Below are 24,245 nucleotides of genomic sequence, written 5' to 3'. Positions count from 1 at the left end.
ATGGAGAAAAATGCTCAAATGTTTCCCTCAAAAAACATAATTTCTTTACGACTGAAGAAAGAAAGAACGTTGTGGATGACAATGTAAATTGTAAATTGTTGTTGTGGAAGTGGACTTCTCCTTTGAACCACTGAGCACTGCTGGTGTCTTCAATCCTGATGATCATGTTCACCAGCAAGATTTTACAATGATTCAAAGCATGCTGAGTTTTAGTGGAAGCAAGAACATCTGAAAGTTTCCCTGATCAGTGCTGAAAAATGTTATTTTATTAGCGACCATGAAATTGTTGGTAACACTTTACTTGTTGCATATATGCCTTGTAAATGTACTTTATAATACATTCATCTGCATTGTATGATCTCATGAATAACTGTAATTGCAATTATAATACATTAAAAAACTTATCTACTCATCCTAAGAAAGTATACCACATGGCAAACAACCAATTTCAGATGTGACAAGGAATCTGCAAATAAATTATGATTAATTATTATTTATGAAAAGATAATGCATTGCAACATACATTATAGTTTTATAATGCATACATAAAGGCTAGTGTGTTTTACAATTTTCAAAAAAAATCCTAAAAGTGTTTGCTTCCAGGCTTAAATAGTGCTATTTCAGTCCTATTTTGGACTTTAGGTCCTAAATGAACAATTATAACTGAGCATATATTGGCAGTTTTGAATAAAAGCATTTGTAAAAATTCTAACAAATGTTTGTGTAAATTCTGCACAAATGAAAAAATTCTATGGCAGCAATATATAAATAAATATTGAAAGTCATTTCTTTTTGCACTTTTTATTTGACCCATACATCACAATCTTCTTGGAAGACAACAGCATATCTTTCCCTAATGATCATTGTTTTATGTTGGCCAAAAAGGGCGTTGGTCCAAAAGCAAAGCAGTACAGCACAAAGAGACCACAAGAAATCGTTACAAACAATAACGACAGAGGAAGATTCACAATCGTTTCGTGAGCCAGCTGTCTGTGCGTGCAGGTCCCACATCCTCAACTTTGACCGCAGAGAACAATAATGGCATATACTGTAAGAAAGACAAACTGGGAGCAGCAGACATGGTCAACGCCAGGTGAAATGAATTAGATGTGGGACCACGACTCGCACCGAGACTGTAAGACTGTGCCACGTATACAGTATAAATTAAGTACCAAAATGATCAACATAACATGCTAGAGGATAACCTGCTGGAAAAATGTCAATGCTACAACCTCCAGTGAGCTCAATTTAACGGCAATAGACACTTGATGGAACAGCATGTACATGTGAACTATGCCGTATGGAGTGATTCGGCTACTAGATGATGAATTTCGTGCTTGCAGCAGAAGTACTGAGCTAATTGAGAGCTCAGGGAAGGTTTGCATTGCGCATCACAGAAACACCAACATTTAGTGCATTACCAGAATGAAATGAGATGAAATTCTGCGGTATAACAGGAATGTGTTAGAGTATATTGCCTACTTATTGGGTTAAGCAGTTAAGCAGACCTCGCTCACTATTCTGCTATTAAATTTATGGTTGAATTTCAGGAAACGTGTCATGAATGTGCCTGGGTCATATTTCTAAATCATTCTAAAATCAAAAGACAGAAAAAAACTAATATATTTTGCAGCGTTATGCCTTTTTGCATTTTGAAATTTTAGCACAGTTATCATTATAGCAATGCAAAAAATGTAAAATATGTATCGAAATTTTAAACAACGCTTATGTGTTTAACTGTTATGAAATATCACAATGCAAAAAAAAAAAAAAACCCTGCAAAATATGGTTTCTTATTTCAAGACATTGTGAGATTCATCTTTATAATAGATTTTCAGATTTTGCAATAAGGTTTGTACCCAGAGGAAATATGGTTGTATGGAAAACAGATTCGTACAGACATTTATTGGCACAGTTTAACGCGAAGGAACGTTTTTCGGTCCCTGAATTTGGGAATGTTAAATGGAAATCTGTCTCGGAGAGCATACCTGTGGTTTCAACACTGCCGAAACACACAATACGAAGCAGTGTGCTTAATAGAGAATCCAATGCAGCTGATTCACATTAGGGCCTGTGTTTTTAAGGTACCAACACATCATAAATTTCAGCCCATGGAGATTTAACCATTTCTATATGAAGGCCATCTACACAACTACTGGACACAAAACGATTCTCGGATTTCTTGGACTGTGGATTAGTTCAATCTGGACTAAACACAGGGTTGCTGGCCAGATTAGGTGACCTAATTACTACACATCCAAGCGCTCTGATCCAAACAAGATTAAGACAAATTAGTGGCGTTTAAGCGTCGGAATCAAAGAGGACACAAGAGAGGAGATAAACAAGATCATCAAAACAAAAGCAGGAATGAACGAGCGACCGGGTCTCAGTTTGAGGGTAAATATGGTGGTACAGAGTGAGCATGTGCTTTTCTGTTGATTGTTTTTGGCATGTGGCATGGCATTGAGACATCGAAGGCAGGCGCCGCCAGCGGAGCAGAGGGGGACAGGCAGGCCTCCCTTTGGGAATGTGGACATGGACCAGGGGAGGGAAGAGGATGATGGTTGCTACCAGGGTTTGGCTCTCATGCAATCTTCAGAAACTGTTCCACTGTGTCTGCCTCCACGGCATCACTAAACATCTCGTAGTTCTGAACAAAAGAGAAACACACACAGTATGAGTTCTAGTACATCTGTGTAGATCTAAAACTAAATTAATCTGATAAAAAAAATACTGTAGGTTTGTTATTGAACAACTTTCAATTTGGTGAATTCTCAACAAGATATTTGTATAAAAGAAATTAATTATATTTAAAAGAAAAGAATGTTGGTAACCAAACAGTTGATAACACAATGGGAACCAATGGGAAAACTGTTCCCAACATTCAGCATTCAGAATATCTTCTTCCACAGAAGGAAGTCAAACAGGTTTGGAACTACATGCGGGTATGATGACAGAATTTCCATTTTTTGGTGAACTTTCCCTTTAGCAAAAACGCTTACTTTAAAACACTCAAGACGTGTCCAAACCTGTATGACTTTCCTTCTTCTGTGGAACAAAAAGTAACATATTCTGAAGAATGTTGGGAGCCAAACAGTTTTAGTTCCCCCCTCAAAAAAAATGGAAGTCAATGGGAACTAGGGATGCAAAAACACAGTTAGTCCACGGTTCAATACATACCTCGATTTTTAACCACGGTTTTCGGTTTGGTTCTGATAGCTTGCTACATCAGTGTGTTTTTTTTTTTGCCTCTAATTAACAACAAAATGCTCCTGTAAACCTCTATACACTGGAAAAATTGTGGATTATTATATGTCTGCTTAATATTTCTTTTGAGAGAGGTATTATTGTTCCAATTTTTACGCAAATAGGATGTCTTTCATTCATACTGGACACCAGAGGGCGCCCTCGTGCAGAAAATCCACATATGCGTCAAAGAGATAATGCGTGATTTTCTTTTCTTTATCTCTAATATGTATAAAGGCATGGCTATTGTTGTAACAATTAAAACAAGATATGACATTAAACGTTTTGAATGATAAAAATTTAAGGACAATAAACACTCGTCTGCAATAATATATGGTTTATCTGTGTTCTTCAAGCCATCTCGGGTTTTTTTATAACAATTAAGCATATTTGTAAGCCATTGCTAATCGACATACATTATAGAATATATTGTCTGCCTCATTCTATGATAAGAAGCCACATCAGATCACAAAAGGAAGTTATTTCAAACACTCGACTGATGCTGTGAAGTAAAAATTATTTAGTTTTTTTTTTTTGTTGGTCAGCAAGTTTAGAAAGGCTTATCATTGCATTTCATTAGAAGGGAAGATGCGCTGTGTGTGTTGCTTTTTCAAATATAAACAGGGAAGCGTTTCCTCATCTCAGCATGTTAAATCATGGGCCAACACAGCAAATTTTGAGAGAAATAAAACAAGGAAATTATTTAAATGCAAAACCGAAAAACTGCAATTCACAAGCACGTATTGAACCGTGGATGTCCTACCGAACAGTTCGATATTATATTGAGAATTGTGACATCCCTAATGAAAACCAAATTGTTTTGATATCATCAGGCTTCAAAGAATCTTGTTTTGCATTTAGAAGAAAGAAAGAAAGTCATACAGGTTTGAAACAACATGAGGGTGAATAAATGATTTTTGACACAATGACGTTTTTGGGTGGACTATCCCTTTATGTAAACCCAAAAAGAAAACAGTGAGATTTTACCACTGTTGCTGTGACGTTTCATTCACACTTGTGTTCACTTGAAGGCAAGAATGTCAGTAAATAATTACATAATTTTGGTCTGATAGTCCCACAAACCATCATATGGTTTCTGACAGTCTAATCTTATGCTACTTTGGATTTGTTTTGGCACAGTTCCCATTTACTTTTGTAACATGGGACGAAGTTAAAAAGGATACTGTTAAAAAATTATGATGGATTTGCAATGACATGAATGTGAATTTGTTTTTTTTTAAGTAACTATTGCTTTAAAGCAATAGTTCACCTAACAATGAAAATTGTGTCATTAATTACTCACCCTCATGTCATTGCAAATCCGTAAGACCTTTGTTTATCTTCAGAACACAAATTAAGATATTTTTGATGAAATCCAAGAGCTTTCTGACCCTGCATAGACAACAATGTAACTGACATGTTCAAGACCTAAAAAAGTAGTAAGGACATCATTAAAATAGTCCATGTGACATCAGTGGCTCAACCGTAATTTTATGAAGCTACGAGAATACTTTTTGTGCACAAAAAAAACAAAAAACAACAAATGTGCATTGAAGACTGACACACAGGAGAAGAAACTGAAGAAACAGAAAGAAACTGTTAGCAAAGCCGTTAATTTTGTTTTCTTCACAGTTTATTATGGTTAAACTACTGATATCACATGGAATATTTTAACAATGTTCTTACTACCTTTCTGGGTCTTCAACGTGTCAGTTGCGTTGCTGTCTACGGAGGGTCAGAAAATATCTTAATTTGTGTTATAAAGATAAACAAAGGTCTTACGGGATTGGAACGACATGAGGGTAAGTAATTAATGACTGTATTTTCATTTTTGGGTGAACTATCCTTTTAAAGTCTTAAGTTCAAGCCAAAAACACCATGCTGCCAGTCCTCCTTACCCCACAGTACTTGTCTTCATTGAATATCTGAGGTGGGATTGCTGTGGGGTTGCCAGATTTACTCCTCATCTCATCCCGAACAGCACCGCCCACAGAGATGTCAATCAACTCATACTTGATGCTCTTACTGTCCAGAATACGCATCACCTCTGCCTGCTGAGACTTGACCTGAAAAAAAAAATTAAAAATGCAGTAAGTAACTGCACTTTCCTTTCTGGCAGTGCTCTTTTGTTAAATAACTGAACTGAGCTCCTGTCTCATTTGCATTTGTCAAGTCACCACTAACATTATTCAGATTTAGCTCAAGATTCAAAGACTGCTTCAAGAGAACAAACTATAATTGATACAAAAGACACAGTCTACTTAAATTAAGTTTCTTCAATAAAATACTTTACAGGACAGCAATAAAACTTGAATGCATCTATACACTACTTGCTAAAAAGTCATATAATCACATGAAGTTCATTCATTTACAGCCATGCAGAAAATGCATTATAAACAGTATACTTTTTTACCAACCAAATCAAACCATGCATGGCAAGGAAAGGTGTAGAAAAGTGCACGTGGCTTCTGCAGCCAAGTTTTCAATCACAAAATGCTGAGTTGATGATTAATAATGAAACACTGTGGCAAAGCTGAATTCAGGAAGTTAGGTCATATCTGCAAAAACCACACCCTGGGCAAGACACCAGTTAAAAATTAAACACTAACCTACATTAAAATGGTAAAAGATGATTGGGGCTTAATATTTCAATGCAAATCTCACACATTAAACATGTTTCCAAGAATCCCGTCAGCTACCACACTGGGTGACCCATTATTTAAAACTATTATTTAATACATCGGCCTACTGCAAGTCTTATGGACCCTTTTCACAAGACTGTGTTTTAACAGTTTTTTTCAAAAATGTATGTACATTTATAAGACTATACTTTGTATCAAATCACCTGTTCATCAAAAAACAAAAAAACGAGTTAACGCTAATGCGAGGGTGTTTCTAATACCGCGCCTATGGGAGGGACGGTAAATTTGACATTGTTCTCTCTTCTGACTGCCGATATCAGTCTCTCTCGATTTTTTTCCTTTGACTGAAAGTCGTGAAAACACTACCGTGGAGTTTTTCTTTTGTTATTTGAGCAAATGGGAATGCAAAAAATATATTTGTGGTACGGTAGTCAACATTTTAAGTGCATCAAAACCTTTCATCAAAGTTGTCCTAAAACCAAAACAATACCTGTTCTTGTCTTAGGACAACTTTGATTAACTTTTTCGATCCACTTAAAATGTTGACTACCGTACACTCCCATTCACTGCTCTCGGACTTTACCGAACTGTGACGACTTCCGCTACGAGAAACCCGGAAATGTGTGAAAGGCCCATTGTTATATTATTTAATTTGCTTTGTGTGTGTTTTGTAAAGCACATTAAGTACTGGTTGCAAGCACTGTATTTTTTTTGCTATTACTATTTGTAAATTGTAACATGCAAATAAATTCCATGACAAAGTTGGTCATGTGATCTCAACATGGTGGCCCCCATGAGGGGGCGACCCGACTCAATGCACAATCATTTATTTTAATAACATTTCTCAAAAGTCTTGTTCATTTCATAACGTCTAAAACATTAACAGAAAATAAAATGAGTATACCTTTTTTGCTTTTCACATGATTTGTAGCCCCGCTTTTATATAAGTGCAACAAAATCAGTCGTAAATTAAAAACGCATTTTTTCTTTATTCATAACAGATGTGCACAGACTCAAAGCTGCAATGCAAGTGTAGCGTGCAGCAGCTCAAGTATACATCGACGCAATCCCATTTGTCACAATGTCGCGTACAGGATTTAAAGAGGACGTTTTTATTTACAGTTTATAACGCTCACACTCATGCACCATCAGTGAGACAGCAACTACATTCAACACAGACAACATGACTTCCGCTCTCAATCCGATGCACATCATGCCTTGAACCTCCCTACAGATACAGAATGTACAAACAATTGCGCGTTGCGGTCACATAAAACGTCTTTGCCACAATAATGTCTTTAGTAATGCATTTCTACGCGTTCTGTGTCGCAATCGCATTCAAATGTGGCTAGATGTGTGGTAACAGAGCAGTCGGGTGTGTCTAGAAGCCTAATCCTCCATTTCAAATGTATTTAACTCTCCATTCTTCACATGCACTGCGCGCTTACTGAGTTTGCATGGTCACAGGTTTATTCTCACCTCTCTTGATGCAGTAACGGTGGTGTAATACAGTTTGATGCCCATAGCTGTGGATCGTAATGTGCCTTTGTGTTTCTGTAGGCGATCAGTTCCCGTTCTCTTGCTCTACAGTCGCTGTTTCACCGCTGATACCCGCGAGTCACTCATTTAAAGAGACAGCGCCTTATTTGTGTATAAGGAAATAGATGAAGATTAAATTGGCGGCCTTTTGTTTCCGTCATGAATATATGTGACGCTGGACCACCAAAGCTTAAGTAGCATTGGTATATTTGTAGCAATAGCCAAAAATATATTGCACGGGGTAAAATGATCAATTTTTCTTTTATGCCAAAAATCATTAGGATATTAAGTAAAGATCATGTTCCATTAAGATATTCTGTAAATTTCCTACCGTAAACATATCAAAACTTAATTTTTGTCTAGTAATATGCATTGCTAAGAACTTCATCCTGACAACTTTAAAGGCAATTTTCTCAATATTTTGATTTTTTTTTTTTTTTTTTTTTTTTTCGCACCCTCAGATTTCAGGTTTTCAAATAGTTGTATCAATATCCAAATATTGTCATATCCTAACAAACCATACATCAGCTTTCAGATGATGCATAAATCTCAATTCAGTTTTCTGGTCCAGGGTTACACATGTGTAAACAGTTTGTTTAACAATAATTGTCAATAACAATAGACAATATTTTTAATTTATTTTACAAAAATACACACATTTTTGTCTTTGTTCATTATGGGGAATAGATTCTCAAACTTTGTTGTATTAACACATTTGGACAATAAAGGCCATTTACAGTATTCTCTGTTATATTTTAATGGACATAATGATTTATGTAAATACTTTCAAGGGATAGTTCACCCAAAATCTTTTTATTTATTCCTTTATTTCTTTCGTGGAACATGGAAGATGATATTTTGAAGAATGCGGGTAACAAAACATTGACTTCCATAGTATTTGTCCTCCATACTTTTTCCTTTTTGATTACCCAATATCATCTTTTATGTTCAGCAGAAGAAAGAAACTCATATAGGTTTGGAACAACTTGAGGGTGAGTAAACAATTACAGAATTTTTATTTTTGGGTGAACTGTCCCTTTAAGACATGCATTAACAGTTACTGTTGTCCCCGTTGTTAAAATGATGTACAATTCCATAAACGAAACAGCTTTGTCATAATGATATCAACTCTTTATTTCCTCCTTTTCAAGGGGACAGTTTTAAATAGTCAACACTTTTTCCATGATTTTATACTCTAAACAACTGACTATGGAAACTGTTGAACCATTGCATGTTTTCCTTTCTAAACATAGCCCCATTTAGAACTGTCTTATGGAATGGAATATTATGTGAATATTCTTTCTTTGTCTTTTTCCCCTTGACATTCAATGGCAGAGAGGGACTTATTATTTATATGTAGTTGTTTCCTAACATGTTTTGTTGATATTTCACTGTAGGTTCCCCTGGCATGACATCTCAGGTTTGGTTTTAGGAGTTACTCAACACAGAACTAACTGATATTCTTATTACTAAACCACACAATTCTTTCACATATTCTAACAAGGAAAACAGGAAAGTAAGTGAACTGACATGCACATGTGTACACTGACCCAAATGTCCATAGTAACAGTTCTGAAAGAGGAAGTTCCTCCCTCAGATAAAGTTTATCAGTGTGTTGGCAGTGGGGAGTTTGCTCCAGTCCAGTCGCAGCCCTGCATTATTACATCAGACGTTTTTCAGGAAGCTGTCAACGGTTTCCTGTTGTACAGTCCGCATGGGAAACTCAAGTTCTGCCTGTTTTCTGACCTTTTCATATTTGTGCTAACAAAACTATTTTAAACTAACATAAAACTGACCACTGCAAAGAAAACACAAGAGGGCAGTAGAGCATCACTTTGAGTGCTTTTATACAAACCACATGACCATCTCCAAACAAGGTGGCCTTTCTTTCATAGAATGTTCTAGTCAGGCCCAGATTTGCAAGATACAGGGATGAAAGCACTTAGAGAACAAGTGTAGGGATTCCCAAACTTTTCTGTAATTGAACTGCACATTTTTATGTTCACAATTCCTTCAAATTAATGGTCACATTATTATAATTTCACATTTTAAATGTAAATAATCAAAATGTAAAATAAAAGAATTCATCAATTAAAATTTAGTTGATTTCCTTTTTATTTAAAGGAATAGTATGCCCCTTTTTACAATGCGTAATATAAGTCTCAGGTGTCCTCAGAATGTGTCTGTGAAGTTTCAGCTCAAAACAACCCGCAGATAATTTATTATATCATTTTAAAAATGCTTATTTTGAGTGGAAGCAGACGCTGTTTTCATGCATGTCTCTTTAAATGCAAATGAGCTGATGCTCACCACTAGTGATGGGTCCTTCTTGAATGATTCATTCATTTTGAACGAATCTTTAATGTGACTCAGAACGAACGAGTCGTCTCGGGGAGTGATTTGTTCAGTCGCACATGCGCAACATCCTATTAGGTTCTGTGCTGGAATTAGTTCACCTGTTTCGAGTCTTTGGGTTTTTGGAGTTCATCTTATGGGGCTGTCACGTGATGAATGAATGACTCAAACCCGAAGACTCGAGAGATTAACTAATCGATTCTCTTTCCAGCTCAGATTGCATAGATGAATTTTGTCTTGTTTGTAATCAATGTTTGTGTAACATTTTTTTATTATATTTTGCTAAAATGAACTAAATGAACAAAATGACTTGAAAAAAGACTCGTTCATTTTGCTGAGCAAGGCTCATAGGTCCGAGTCTGTGAAATGATCCGAACTTCCCATCACTACTCACCACAACCCTTTTTCAGAATAGGGCTGTGCCTTTACAGCTCATACCTCTGATACTCTGCTAAAAAAAAAATCTGTTTGGTTTTGATGATCAAGACTATCACGCTGAAATTGTGCATTTTATACTATATTCGTTTAAACTTCTGATATAGGATTTTCTGTGCACACATCCGAAACTCACACAGAAAGTGGCTGTAACAGGACATGTGAGTACTAAACTAAGTTCTCTTTCATGTCTTATTGTGCTTAAACTGTCAAATACACACAAGTTAAAGACACTGTTATATACACAAGTTAAAAACACTGTTAAAAAACAGTCATTATGTCTGAGAAGGTAAACAGCTGGGAAAGAAATTGCATGTTTATATTAGATCTGTGTGGCAGCATCATAATGTTCAGTAAATAAATCAATAAATGCACTGCTCTCTTGTCTCCTCTGAGGCTGGGACTCTAAATAGTAATCTGTGCTCATCTGTGCAGCCAAAGACAGAACAGTTTGCATGCTTTGCTCTAACTTTTGACATAGCGTTAGAACTGGTAACCACTGTCGCTTGTGAAAACAAAATGATAGAGCTGTGGATGGAAACGTGCAGAATAAGGGGCGGTAATATTATAATAAGATTTTACGAATCTAAATAAGAAATAATATATAAGATAAAAGAAATTACTAGTCATCCATTTTTATATCAACTATGCATTCTGTTAGTTTTTCAAATTGGTATGTTTCATCAGGCCGGGAAGAAATATAGATCTGAGTATTATCAGCATAACAGTGAAAGCTAACACCATGTTTCCTGATGATATCTCCCAAGGGTAACATGTAAAGTGTTTAAAGTAAGGGCCCTAGTACTGAGCCTTGAGGTACTCAATACTGCGCTTGTGATCGATATAATACCTCTTCATTCACTGCCATGAATTGATGGTGGTCAGATAAGTACGATTTGAACCATGCTGATGCACATCAACTAATGCCAACAAAATTTTGTAGTCTATTCAAAAAAATGTTGTGGTTGATAGTGTCGAATGCAGCCAGTTTGAAGGTCCCCAATTTATATGCAGATGTCACTCCTTGCAAACTTGCAGCATGTGTGCCACAGTGGTCCTCTTAGCAGCATCAAAAACAACTTTTATTCAAATATGAAATGCACTATAAATAGACAAGAAAGCGTGCAGAGAGCACTCCCTTAATCACTAAAAAGCTATCAGTCATTTCAGTTTATCGCAATCTCAGAAAATTCTGCTATAATCTACACGGCACAATTAATCTATTATTTACATTGCGTCTACACTTTGTTATAATGAGAGGATTCGCGAGCTTCCAGAATGCAGGGCTGAACTTGGCAAGTGGATTCTGACACACGAAACACCTCTGATTGGTAATTACATTCCAGAAATCAACAGATTTGTCTGTGATTGTCTACAATGTTCAACACTTCAAAAACAGAGCGCAAAGACAAATACACATTGTTTTCTGCCATGAGGCGACTGCTGCTTACTTTCGTTGTGTTGTTTATGCTTATTTAGTTAAAAAAGTTTGCCGGTTCCTGCTTCCTTCCTCCCCAAATCTTAAACTTTGTTACGCACATATTTATAATTTCCTCAAATCATCCTGGCGACCCATTTTTTAAGTCTCGCGACCCACCTCATAAAGACATTACTGCTGTGCTGTTGGGAAATGTCAACACCTGATGATGGTTTATATTTTGTTAATTTAGCCACTGTATTGAATAATTACTTAGGATTATGTTTATTTTCTTCTAAAAGAGACAAAAAGTAATCCGATCTACCAGTTTTTAATGCTTTTCTATAGGATAGGGTACATTCACGCCATGCAGTACAAAATACCCCTAGTTTTGTTTTCCTTCAGCTGCGCTCCATTTTCCGGGCTGCTCTCTTTAGAGCGTAAGTCTGCTCGTTATACCATGGTGTCGGACTGTTTTCCTTAATCTTCCTTAAGCGTTAAGGAGCAACCATATCTAAAGTGCTAGAAAACAGAGAGTTCATAGTTTCTGTTACATCATCAAGTTTTTCTGAGCTACTGGATATGCTGAGGAATTTAGATAAGTCAGGAAGATTACTTACAAAGCAGTCTTTCGTGGTAGAAGTGATGGTTCTACCATACTTGTAACAATGAATTTACAGTTTTAGCTATCTGGAGTATACACAAGACTAGATAATGATCCGAGATATCATTGCTTTGCTGTAGAATTTCAAAACCATTAACATCAATTCCATGTGACAGTATTAAATCCAGAGTATGATTTCGACAATGAGTAGGTACTGACATGTGTTGTTTAACCCCAATAGACTTCACAATGTCTATAAATGCTGATCCCAATGCATCTTTTTCCTGATCAACGTGGATATTAAATTCAACAACAAATAAGACTTTATCTACTAAATCAACTAATTATTAAATAAAGTCTGTATGGTACCCTGGTGGCCTGTATACAGTAGGCAGTACAAACATCACAGGGGATTTATCGTTAACACTATCCATTTCTCTGGATAATGTTATATAAAGCACCATTACTTTAAACAAGTTATACTTAAAACCCATCCTCTGAGAAATACTGAAAATTATTGCTATAAATTGTAGCAACACCTCCCCCTTTACCCTTTAGTCGCAGCTCATGTTTATAACAGTAATCTTTAGACTCTAGACTTTAAAATAATGTAATCATCTGGTTTTAGCCATGTTTCTGTCAAACAGAGCACATCTAGGTTATGATCAGTGATCATATCATTTACAAAAAGTGTTTTTGTAGAAAGGGACCTGATATTCAACAAGCCATGCTTTACCATTTGTTTATATGTATTATATACATTTTTTATTTTTTGAATATCAATTAAATTGTTACTCTTAAATTGGTTTGGACGTTTTTTGTATTGTCTAGTCCGGGGAAGAGTTGCCACTGATCACAAAAAGGGCAAAACAAGCCCTTTAAAACACAGTCTAATAAGCAGATAGTCTGCCAGGGAATAAATTTAAACAATATAACTAGTATTCTATTCTACAAAATTAAAAGGAAGTCAGTGTAATTTATTATTAATAGAATATTTCAATATAAAATATTTAGATATAAACTGATTGAAATCAAGTGCAATGTTAATACTGGCAGTTAGTCATGTTAGTCAAGCTTGCATCAGCTGACTCTCAGCTGATCCACATCTTCCTATAGGAATATGACCCCTATCTCAGCTTGCTATTTAAGGTCCTTCAGTATTATCAGCAGCTTTCGTGTTGCTCAATAGCTAATCACCCTCCTCCCCCAAATCCTCCTCTCATCCAACATTACTGAACATTAGTGATATCTGCAATACATTTATGTTGGTTCTGTTTCCCTATGGGGGATTATTGCTGCTCTCCCTGCTTTTATCCTGCATGGATACACAGTTCTTGTCCAAAACAGAACCATACCATCAATCCAAACTGTATGCTAATTGTCAATCATCTTTGACGATAATGGTCCTGATAGAAATTAAACAATAACATGAGATTTATAAATAAGTCAGAAACACCTTATTTAAAGTTTAATTGCACCTGAAAGTTGCATGTAAATACAATACATACCGTGAAACTGAATTTTGGTCATAACCACCCACCCCTATACTTGCAGAAAAAGGCTTACCCCCCAAAAAAGCAGTTGTTTTTCACATTTTCTGGGTTGGTGGATGCACTGGAGTGATTCTAATATGTCACCTTTAAACAAATATTCTGCAGTTCCCTCATGAACCCCCAGGGGTCACAAACCCTAGTTTGCAAAATCCTGGGCCCGTGCTCCTTGTGAAAAAATTCTAAGAAAATTCTTAAAAATGTGGGTGTTTCCTCCTAAAGGGGTCATTGGATGCCCATTTTCCACAAGTTGATATGATTCTTTAGGGTCTTAATGAAAATTCTATAACATGCTTTGGGTAAAATTTCTCAGTGGTAGTGTAAATAACACCTTTTTTTCCTTGCCAACATCAGCTCTGCAAAAATCATCCTGTTCTAGTCAAGGTTGCTTTTAATGTTAATGAGCTCTGCTCGCCCCGCCCCCTCTCTTCTCTCTGTAGAGTGACGAGCCTGTTTACTTTGGCTGCATTTAGCCACTAAACTTTCTAACTAGCACATTATTAGGAAAGGCGATCGCAAAGATTCATTAAAAAACCCTTACACTCACTTCTGCTGTAAGTGAAGCTGGATCACGAATGATTCATGCGAACTTAGATGCATTTATGTAGATCATGAGGTGCATTCCCTTGTAATCCACTGCATCTTCAGCGGCTCAGATGCCGGGAGTAAGTGACGACCACTATGTTCATTATTACATCCAGCAACACAACACCTCAATCGCTCAATTGGAGATATTCTTGTCTAACTTATATCCCTGCTCCGGCATCGAAACAATGGAGGTCAGACTATTACAACTGATTTAAGGCGGGTCTGAGGTAAGAGCTCAAGTCAATCAACTATCGTGGGAGCGGCCTCTGTCGGTGATGCAACACCGACAGGCATCTGAGAACGGCTCGATTTGAAAAAGGGGATATTTTTTTACAGATTAATTAAAAACCACTGCATGGATTTTTATCATTATAGGGTAGATGTGTACATACACTGCCAACACACATTAATGTTCAAACAACATGTAAAAGTAAGCTGTGCATCCGATGACCCCTTTAATATTAAAGAAAAGATCCTAGAAAAAGAAAAAAGTAAAAGAAAGCATCTTAACCCTTAAAAGAGGCTTTACGTTCCAAAATTGTTAGAAGAAGGCTTTTGAGAGGCTTAAGAGTTTCTTTCGCAGTGGAGAAAATTGACAAAACTTCAAGAGTTAGATTGGTCCTGAATCACTCTTAAGTTAAGATAAAGTCAGAGCTTTCTGAGAGAATTCCTAGAAGCTTCAAGAATATGGGCCCTGGTGTTTACTGTTCAATATTCAGTGTGCAGTATGCTAAAATACCATTCAGGAACATAACCATTATCATTCAAACAGACTCACATTATTTACACACAAAACTGGGATGCAAAAAAATTGTGGCAACAAAGTAGGTGTTGATTTCAAATACTTATTTTTAATAATTTCGTTCCGATTCACATACTGTCAAACAGTAGTAGGCATTATACACTGTGGTACATTATTTAGTGCTTTAATTAAGGATCCCAGTCGGGACAAACAAAGTACTGGGTGTCCTTTTTACATAAACAGTAAAAGCAATAACAATATATATAGGATGAATAAGGATGGCACAAATGGTAGATGTGGTAAAGTGTTTCTTCATTGCCTTTCCCTTTAATATCCAGACAACTGACTGGTTATATTGTAAGTAGGCACTGGTTTGTTTGATTAAAGCGCAGTAAAAGGGATTGGTATGTGCAATAATGCTATAAAGAAAATCAGTACACTGCCCATTCAAAACAATACAAGTAATCTCAATAATACAGTGCTACTGTTGTTACCAATCACACAAGATGTGCACGTTAAGAATCACAGGCTCATCTAAAATGCTCATTAAGGCACATTAGTGATCGTGATTGAACTGGTAATACTATCCATGTGTAGAACACATTAAAAAAATAAACAATCACAGAATCACTGATATAGAATTTAAGACAGATTGTCATTTTTACTATCCCAAAAGCCAATATGATGACTAATGATGTACCTTTGTGAGCATTCATAAAATCTAGAATTTACATACTTCAAGTAAAATAGACATCTAAACACCTAAATATTCAAACATTTTTCTACATTCTCAATACTGCATGCTGGTTTCTCTCATGTTTAATTGAGCTGGTGTGTAACTGAAGTAAGGTACATCATCGGATCAATATTAAAGGGTAGTTCACCTAAAAATGAAAATCCTGTCATCATTTACTCTTCAATGTCTCGTTTCAAACCTGTATGACTTATGTTCTGCTGTGAAAACAAAAGTCAATACTCAAAACTGTTTGGTTACCAACATTCTCCAATTTTTGTTCTTCTGTAGAAGAAAGTCAAAGTCAAGAGAAAATAAAGACAAAATGAACTTTTTTGGGTGAACTATCACTTTAACAGAAGCAGTTCACATTCAAAAATGCTAACACAGAAGATGATCCATTTGAACGTTAAGCATTTGCTCAAAGTTCAGTCCTTGAACAGCACATATATAAAACAAACACAGTCATAGCATGATCCCTAACCTAACACTGTAATCGAATTTGATGATAGGAATGTTGTTACAGGACCAACAAGAATATTGATCCAGAAACCAGCAGAATCACTACTTGAATAAACCTTTTGATCAGCCCATGACTGTAACGCTCCTTGAAAGTGTGTCCAAACGCTGACCATCTACCGTTAAAGTCCACTTCCAGAACAGAAATTGGTAGATAATGTACTCACCCCTTGTCATCCAAGATGTTCATGCCTTTTTTTCTTCAGCCATAAAGAAATTAGGTTTTTTGAGGGATAATTTCAGGATTTTTCTCCATATAATGGACTGATATGGTGGCCTGATTTTGAACTTTCAAAATGCAGTTTAAATGCAGCTTCAAACGATCCCAAATGTGGTTGTAAACGATCCCAGGAAGAAGGGTCTTATCTAGCAAAAAGATTGGTTATTTTCATAAAAACAATGCAATTTATATACTTTTAATGTCAAACGCTCATCTTGTCTCATCTGTTTTTTTCTGGTTCATGACAGTTAGGGTATGTCAAAAAACTCGTCCTATATCACTGTTTTACCTTTTTTGTTAAGGGTGTTTGATCTTCTTTGCATGTTCACTTCGCAAAGACTGTGTCGGTACTTCTGCAGCGATGTAGGATGATTTTAAAATGATTTTTGAAGTTGAGGGAAAAAATACAATTGGAGTTTTTCGACATACCCTAACTGTCTTGAGTCAGAGTACACAGAGTTCAGGAAGAGAAAGGCAAGACAAGCGTTCGAGAATAAAAAGTACTTAAATTATATTTTTTTAATGAAAATAACCGATCGTTTCGCTAGACAAGACTCTTCTTCCTCGGCTGGGATCGTTTACAACCACATTTGGGATCGTTTGAAGCCGCATTTAAACTGCATTTTGGAAGTTCAAAATCGGGGCACCATATCAGTCTATTATATGAAAAAAAATCCTGAAATGTTTAACTCAAAGAAAGACATGAACATTTTGGGTGACAAGAGGGTGAGTACATTTTTGTTCTGGAAGTGGACTTCTCCTTTAAAGTGCATGACAAACTATTCCTATTCTTTACTTAGTTTTTCCCTGTAACCGACTAATCTTTTGACTTTCGTAAGCATATACAAGGCTATCAAAGCAGAAGTCATGAATGTTAAAATAAAGAGCACAACAAAGAACAATGCCTCGCCATCGGCATGGAGTTTCACATAGAGGTCTCTGCGGTTGAAGTAGTCCAGATATGAAGCGTGGATCTGGCAGACAGTGCACAAAGCCAACAGTACATGGAATACTTGATGCCCCTGACCTAAAAAGTCACAGTGACCTGGAAACCAGCGCTCGGGAACAGGATGAGTGAAGAAAAAAGCGCTGGAAAGAAAAAACATCACCTGGCCGAAGTGAAAAAGCAGAGCAGGACTGCTTCTGAAATCACCCCTCATCCAAGACAGAAACCAGATGATGAAACGATGAAACACAGGGCTGGTGTCCCAACAGTAAGCGAGGGTTGAAGGCACAACTTGGCCAATTTTACGAACCCAGGAAGGAAGGCTGTAATTGCGATATTTCCCATAACAGCAACCAAAGCAAGACAAGCAACACAAGAAGCTAGCTATAGGCATGAAACAACCTCGTACACATGCGTGCCAGCTTTCCTCAATGGCGTAGTAGTAGTGCACCACTGCACTCCCAAACTGATACAGCGCCACTCCTACGTAATCCAGGTAGAAGAAGCTGTAATGGCAAAGTTCAGATTTCGCCGCCAACAGGTGGGCTGCGGTGCTAAAGGTCAAGTAGCTCGCTGATGACACGAGCAGAATGAGGAGCGGCCAGGAATGAGGGTCGTTTATGAAATCGACCGTTTCGGTAAACCGTGCGGTTTTCGCGAGGATAATTAGCGCTCCAATTAGGTGCGTCCAAACATTTATGGTCTCGTTGTGCCGCCGAAAGAGTGACTGGAAGTAGTAGCGCCAGGTCTGGTGGAGAGGCCGGTAGCCGGAGTGAATGTAGCGTTCACGGAAAAAACGGGGCACCTCCGTGTCACGCAGGGTGTCGGCTGTGCATGGCAAGGTCTCGGTGAGCATCTGGGGAACCTGCCTCATCTGCTGCAGATTAATAAAGAGTCGGCCAATCTGCTCCATAACGATTGTTGCCATTGTGATGTCTGGAGTACCGGAGGATGGGAATTTACATTCCAGATATGGATAAACACACAACAGTCCAAGGCAGAACTCCGGACACCCTGGGGTAATCTGTGAATTCAAAGAAAAGATTCAAAGAATTAACATTTTGCTCATTCTTATACATTATCATAAGTATATATGAGCCATTCAACAGAACTGGTGCAAAGTCAGAGTTGAAAAAAGTACACATTTCTAGTCATTTTGCACATAATTCTCATATTATATTTTCATAAAGCTTTGGAATATTTGTCATCACCCCAAATTTGTCAGTACTGAAACACAGCAGTATATAATTTAATAAGAAGGGTTATATTGACCTATTATTATTATTATTTATTTGCAATTTTATTCAAATGTTTCAGAGGTAAACCAATAACAATTACAATAATATTTCAAATGTCATAATAATCACTATCATAATGTCTTATTAATAATTCCATATATTTCACCTCCCGTGTTTTGGTACTGACTGCATATTTTCAGTAGTGACAATGATGTTTGAGTAGGGACCACATCACATTACAGAATTTTAACACTCATACTAAAACACTTCAAAAATACAGTAAAATACAAAAAAACTGCATTGTTAATTTTACCAAATAAAGGATTATGTGTTCCCTTTTGTCATTAACAAAACAAAGATGACATGTTTCGGTCATGACTGTTTCGGTAGTGACAGTTCTATTGGATAACACCCAAAAAGCAAAGCTGTCACTATAGAAACTTCCCCAAATGATTTTTCATACTTTTGAACACATTTACCTCAAAATGATGGGTATCTACTCACCATGTAGTTATGAGAGAAAGTGACACATAAATATTTCCTGATCAAAAATGTAGGGCTGTAGTTAAAATCAGGCTCAGCTAATGGACTAAAACATGCACTGTTTTGGTAGGGATATTAAAATGCAGGACACATTTTTTACATAAAAGTTCATAAATTGCAAAGAAAATATAAAATATACATATTTTTATATAAAATAATTTATATTTATCATTTAAATAAAAAAATCACATTTTTGAATTTCACTTTTTTACTAAATCAAAAATATATTTTTAAAAACCACAGTGGAATAAAATGCACAAATTATTTCAATTTCATTTTCATCAATTGAAATATAAGGGTTAAGGTTAGGACAACCATCTCCCAACTGAAAATACCAAGCAAATGATGATTTTATATATATATTAAGCTTACTGATATTTAAAAAATATTTTTGTGGGTTAGGGTTAGTTATCTATCTATATTATCTATTTTCAGTAGACAATAGAAGGATCTTAGAAGACATTTAAGATTTGAATACTTAATTGCTTAATTTACAAATATTCATCTATAACTGTATCTTAATATCACCATAAAAATGTATCATGATAATTTACAGAAGAATTAGGGAAAGATAATAGTAAAAATGTCACACCTATAAAATGAAGAGATAAATATATCTCTGTAAAAAAAAATGTCCACACCACAGCTATGATGATACAGTGGAACAATATAGTTGGAATCACTTTCAGACCTTTTGTTATCAGCTTATGAATGATAAAACCATTGACAGCCATTCAGAATTCATCTGACTTTAAAGAGCTTGAGCTTTTATGTCTGGACAACGCAACTGCAGCCTGTGATTATAATAAAGAGAATGCCTTAATCTGCTGGTGTAGAAGCTATAGTTATCATCATAGACATCTTTATGATTAACCTTAAGACTTCCAAAGGTTTCTTCTCGATTATTATGTGAACTACCCAAGCTTGCCACTTCTTAAAATAAGTATGTTATGGTAACAGTCATAAATAAAGACAAACAGGAAGCAACATTTTCGACATCCAACCGCAGTTCCTGTAAATTGTTGAACTGAGGGGTTTTGGTAAACAAAAACATTTATTTTAAGTCACTAATATAACCAGTTTATTACAGCAATAGATTTCAAACTATAATTAAACATCTTATTTCATGTCCCATTTAAGAATGAAATTAACATTAGCTCTTGCTGCTTAAGAAACCCCTAAAGAGGAGATCCAAACTTTCAGTTTGCAATAACTATGCTCATGTATATTTCTGGAAAAATGTTAAAAACCATGGGAGTAAGCAAATGACACAATTTGCATTAACTAAACTATCAGATTTTCAGTTTTCTATGCGTTTTCTAGCCACTATAGCAACAGGTGGTTAAAAAGTTACACTATCTCTTCTTACTGAAGGAAATCATATTCAGTTCTACATGAAACCATTAGTTCTTGTGGTGAAACATGTTGATACCTGTACGAAATATTCCAGCATTTCACTCATGCGTGAACAAGAGCCGAATTTACTGTCATAAGCACTGCTATTAAAACGGACTTTCTGTGTCCTAAATTACAATCTACTGAAATGTAAGACGCAGCTATCTTTATACGAGAGCTCATCCAGATTGTATTTCATAACATTAACATACGAGCACACCAGATGCGCCACACACACCAGCGCCAAAACGACCACAGAATGGAAGAGCACTTCAAAAGATCAGGCTGTTGTTTACCTTTTTTGGTGTCTTCCGCAAATCTGGCCCCGAGAATAATTCCCAGGAGAAAACTGAGTGGATATTACCCGACCGAGCTGTTCTCTTCCTCGTATGTTTGTCAGTAGTCACGCCTCTTGAGCAGCGACGCTGGGAGTGAGTGAGGGACGCGATGAAGGCTGTCAGAAAATTATCAACGCTTCATCGCGTTTCTGCGGTGATTCCATGCTGATACGATTGTTTTGTTCTTGTGTTTAAAGCTTACACAGAACATTCTAAAACCTAAAGCAGTGAAAAGCGGAAGTAAGAAACCGTGAACACGGCTAAATGTGACCCTGGACCACAAAACCAGTCATAAGGGTCTGAGTTTTATACATCAGCTAAAACCTGAATAAATAAGCTTTCCATTGGTGTTTGTTAAGACCAGAGGCGGACAGAGTACACAGGTTCATTACTTGAGTAAAAGTACAGATACCCCTTGCTAAATTTTACTCAAGTACAAGTAAAAGTACTACAGTCAGATGTCTACTTAAGTAAAAGTACTGAAGTACTTGTTTTTGAAAGTACTTGAGTATCAAGAGTACAAGAGTACATTTTCTAAATATTGCATTACTACTGCCACAGTGCTTACATTTATGTACAGAAATGGAGTTATGAAAAATGTTAATGTTAATACCTTGGAGAATGTAAAAGGAATTGAGTATGAAATCAAGTCATTTTCATCTTTTTACCATGTTGCTTTATTTAACATTTCTCACTTGCCCACAAGGCAATAGCACAACAATGGCAACGCTCTGACAAACCTCTGCTAGAGTTTTAATGGATTTTTTGCACCCACATTTGAACCGGACTGTGTTAAACACACCGCATACTCAAGAACATCAAAGCAAATGCTCAGCTTACATTAATGTGTAATATCAGAAAAGAAAATTCAGCTAACAATTGTGTGTACATGTGAGTTTCTCTGTTTTTTCATCAATCAAATCAATAAACCTAAACCAGCAAAGGCAATATAGCAATGTTCTGACACACCTCTGAACCTGACCGTGATTAAGTGATTAAAGAAAATCAGCTAATCAGCTGTGTTTAGGTCAGCGTACAAATAAGGAAAAATTAAATTCAGCTCATTTGAGTGGCAATCAGTGGCGCCTGCACAATCCAGTCGTGTTTGAGAGGGAAACAACAAATTGAGGGTTTCTGAGATTTTTCTTTTTTCCTTTTTTTTAGAAGAAGTAACGGGTACTCACGCTTATGGATGGAAATGTAGCGGAGTAAAGAGTACAATATTTGCCTCTCAAATGTACTTGAGTAAAGTCATGAGTACTCCCCAAAAATGATACTCGAGTAAAGTACAGATCCCTCAAAATTGTACTTAAGTACTGTACTCAAGTAAATGTACTCCGTTACTGTCCGGCTCTGGTTAAGACAGGACAATATTTGGCCAAGATAACTATTTGAAAATCTTGAAGGGTGCAAAACAATCAAAATATTGAGGAAAATCCTCTTTAAACTTGTCTAAATTAAGTTCTTAGCCATGTACTGCTAATTAAAAATACAAGTTTTGATATATTTACATTAGGAAATTTACAGAATATTTTCATGGAACATGGAACATCCTAATGATTTTTGGCATAAAAGAAAAGTCTATAATTTTGACCCATACAATGCGTTTTTGGCTATTGCTACAAATATACCCGTGCTACTTAAGACTAGTTTTGTGGTCCAGGGTCACATATGTGGTTTTAAAGGGGTCATCGGATGCCCATTTTCCACAAGTTGATATGATTCTTTAGGGTCTTAAAGGTGCAGTGTGTAATATTTAGGAGAATTTATTTGCAGAAATGCAATATAACATACAAAACTATGTTTTCAGAGATGTGTAAAGACCTTACTTAATAAGCCGTTATGATTTTATAACCTTAGAACGAGCAATTTATATCTACATACCGCGCGGGTCCCCTTACATGGAAGTCACCATTTAGTGCCGCCATGTTTCTATAGTAGCCCTAAATGAACAAACTTCTACAGAGCGCGTTTCGTCAGTACGTTGTTCTACTTCTTCGTTGGTGTTTTAAGAGGCTGCTCGTGTCATCACCACGGTGAAATGTTGAAACGATGTTGAGCCGGCATCGTGATCCCATCGCACCCCTCCTCCCTTTCCCCTCCCGCAAGCCACCGCATCCCAATGCCGTGTTCGGAAAGAAAGTTGTGTTTTAAAGGCATTAAACATTAGATGGAAAAATATATATATTTCATTACTTTCTCTCGTAGTTATATCGTTAAGTAATTGTACTGTATATAAATTGCGGGCATCAGGGGGCCGCTAGTAATGTGCATGGCATTGAAACTGATTTCGTATGCACGATCGCATTTCACTTTCACTTTTCATCATGATGTTTCACTGTAGACTTCGTCCGATGCCAATTTGGTAGACGTTGCCCAACCCTACTAACTGTCATACAAAAAATCTAACTAAAGTCAGCGAATAAACTTGAGACAATGATCAATGAGTAACAATAATATTCGCAATAACATATTGGTTTACCGAATAATTAAGTAAATATAATTCTCTGACTTACCTTTGTACAGAAACCTCATCGCTTGATTGGCTACTGTCAGGTGTAACAGACGACGACATTTTTGTCCTGTGTCAGCTTCCGTAGCTTCTGTATGCGTTTCGAAAGGGTGGGGTGAGCAGGGGACTTAGCCGTTGGTCGAAATTCGAATCCTCACCGCTAGATGCCGCTAAAAATTACACACTGCTTCTTTAATAAAAAGTCTATAATATATTTTGGTTAATTCTCAATGGTAGTGTAAAGCAACACCCTTTTTACCTTGTCAAAATCGGCTCTGCAAAAATCATCCCATTCTGGTCGAGGCTGCTTTAAATGCAAATGAGCTCTGCTCGCCCCACCCCTCTCTTCTGTCTGTGAGTGACGAGCCTGTTTACTTTAGCCGCATTTAGCCGCGTTAAGCCACTAAACTTGCTAACTCGCACATTATTAGGAAAGGTGATCGCAAAGATTCATAAAAAAAACGTTATACTCACTTCTGCTGTAAGTGAAGCTGGATCACAAATGTTTCGCGCAAACATAGACGGATATATGTAGATCGGGAGGAGCATTCCCTTCACAAACAAACGTAATCCACTGCATCTTCAGTAGCTCATATGTCGGGAGTAAATGACGACCACTACGTTCATTATTACATCCAGCAACACAACACTTCAATCGCTCAATTCTTGTCTAACTTACATCC

At 36.5% G+C, this 24,245-nt stretch overlaps 2 protein-coding genes across 2 annotated transcripts; both read right to left on the bottom strand.

The window, feature by feature from the left end:
* Window positions 1-785: 785 nt before the first annotated feature.
* On the bottom strand, window positions 786-7,529 carry sh3bgrl3 (SH3 domain binding glutamate-rich protein like 3). The gene is made up of 3 exons (XM_051137322.1): window positions 7,368-7,529; window positions 5,145-5,312; window positions 786-2,650 (listed from the first exon to the last, which is right to left on the bottom strand). Exons 1-3 carry the CDS (start codon window positions 7,410-7,412, stop codon window positions 2,585-2,587), a joined length of 279 nt encoding a protein of 92 aa, XP_050993279.1. The 5' UTR covers window positions 7,413-7,529; the 3' UTR covers window positions 786-2,584.
* Window positions 7,530-15,207: 7,678 nt separating this feature from the next.
* Window positions 15,208-21,245, bottom strand: paqr7a (progestin and adipoQ receptor family member VII, a). The gene is made up of 2 exons (XM_051137616.1): window positions 21,009-21,245; window positions 15,208-18,560 (listed from the first exon to the last, which is right to left on the bottom strand). Exon 2 carries the CDS (start codon window positions 18,462-18,464, stop codon window positions 17,376-17,378), a length of 1,089 nt encoding a protein of 362 aa, XP_050993573.1. The 5' UTR covers window positions 18,465-18,560; window positions 21,009-21,245; the 3' UTR covers window positions 15,208-17,375.
* Window positions 21,246-24,245: the final 3,000 nt, after the last annotated feature.

This window comes from Labeo rohita, chromosome 19 (genome assembly GCF_022985175.1).
Source record: "Labeo rohita strain BAU-BD-2019 chromosome 19, IGBB_LRoh.1.0, whole genome shotgun sequence".
NCBI lineage: Eukaryota > Metazoa > Chordata > Actinopteri > Cypriniformes > Cyprinidae > Labeo > Labeo rohita.
This window is presented reverse-complemented; position numbering and strand designations above follow the sequence as displayed.

Excerpts from the sequence above, each read along its gene's own strand:
- sh3bgrl3 (XM_051137322.1), bottom strand. The coding sequence starts at position 7,412 with ATGGGCATCAAACTGTATTACACCACCGTTACTGCATCAAGAGAG. Across the intron at positions 5,313-7,367 it reads CCGTTACTGCATCAAGAGAG|GTCAAGTCTCAGCAGGCAGA; the intron begins GTGAGAATAAAC and ends TTTTTTTTTCAG. Across the intron at positions 2,651-5,144 it reads ATGAAGACAAGTACTGTGGG|AACTACGAGATGTTTAGTGA; the intron begins GTAAGGAGGACT and ends TCTTTTGTTCAG.
- paqr7a (XM_051137616.1), bottom strand. The coding sequence starts at position 18,464 with ATGGCAACAATCGTTATGGAGCAGATTGGCCGACTCTTTATTAATCTG.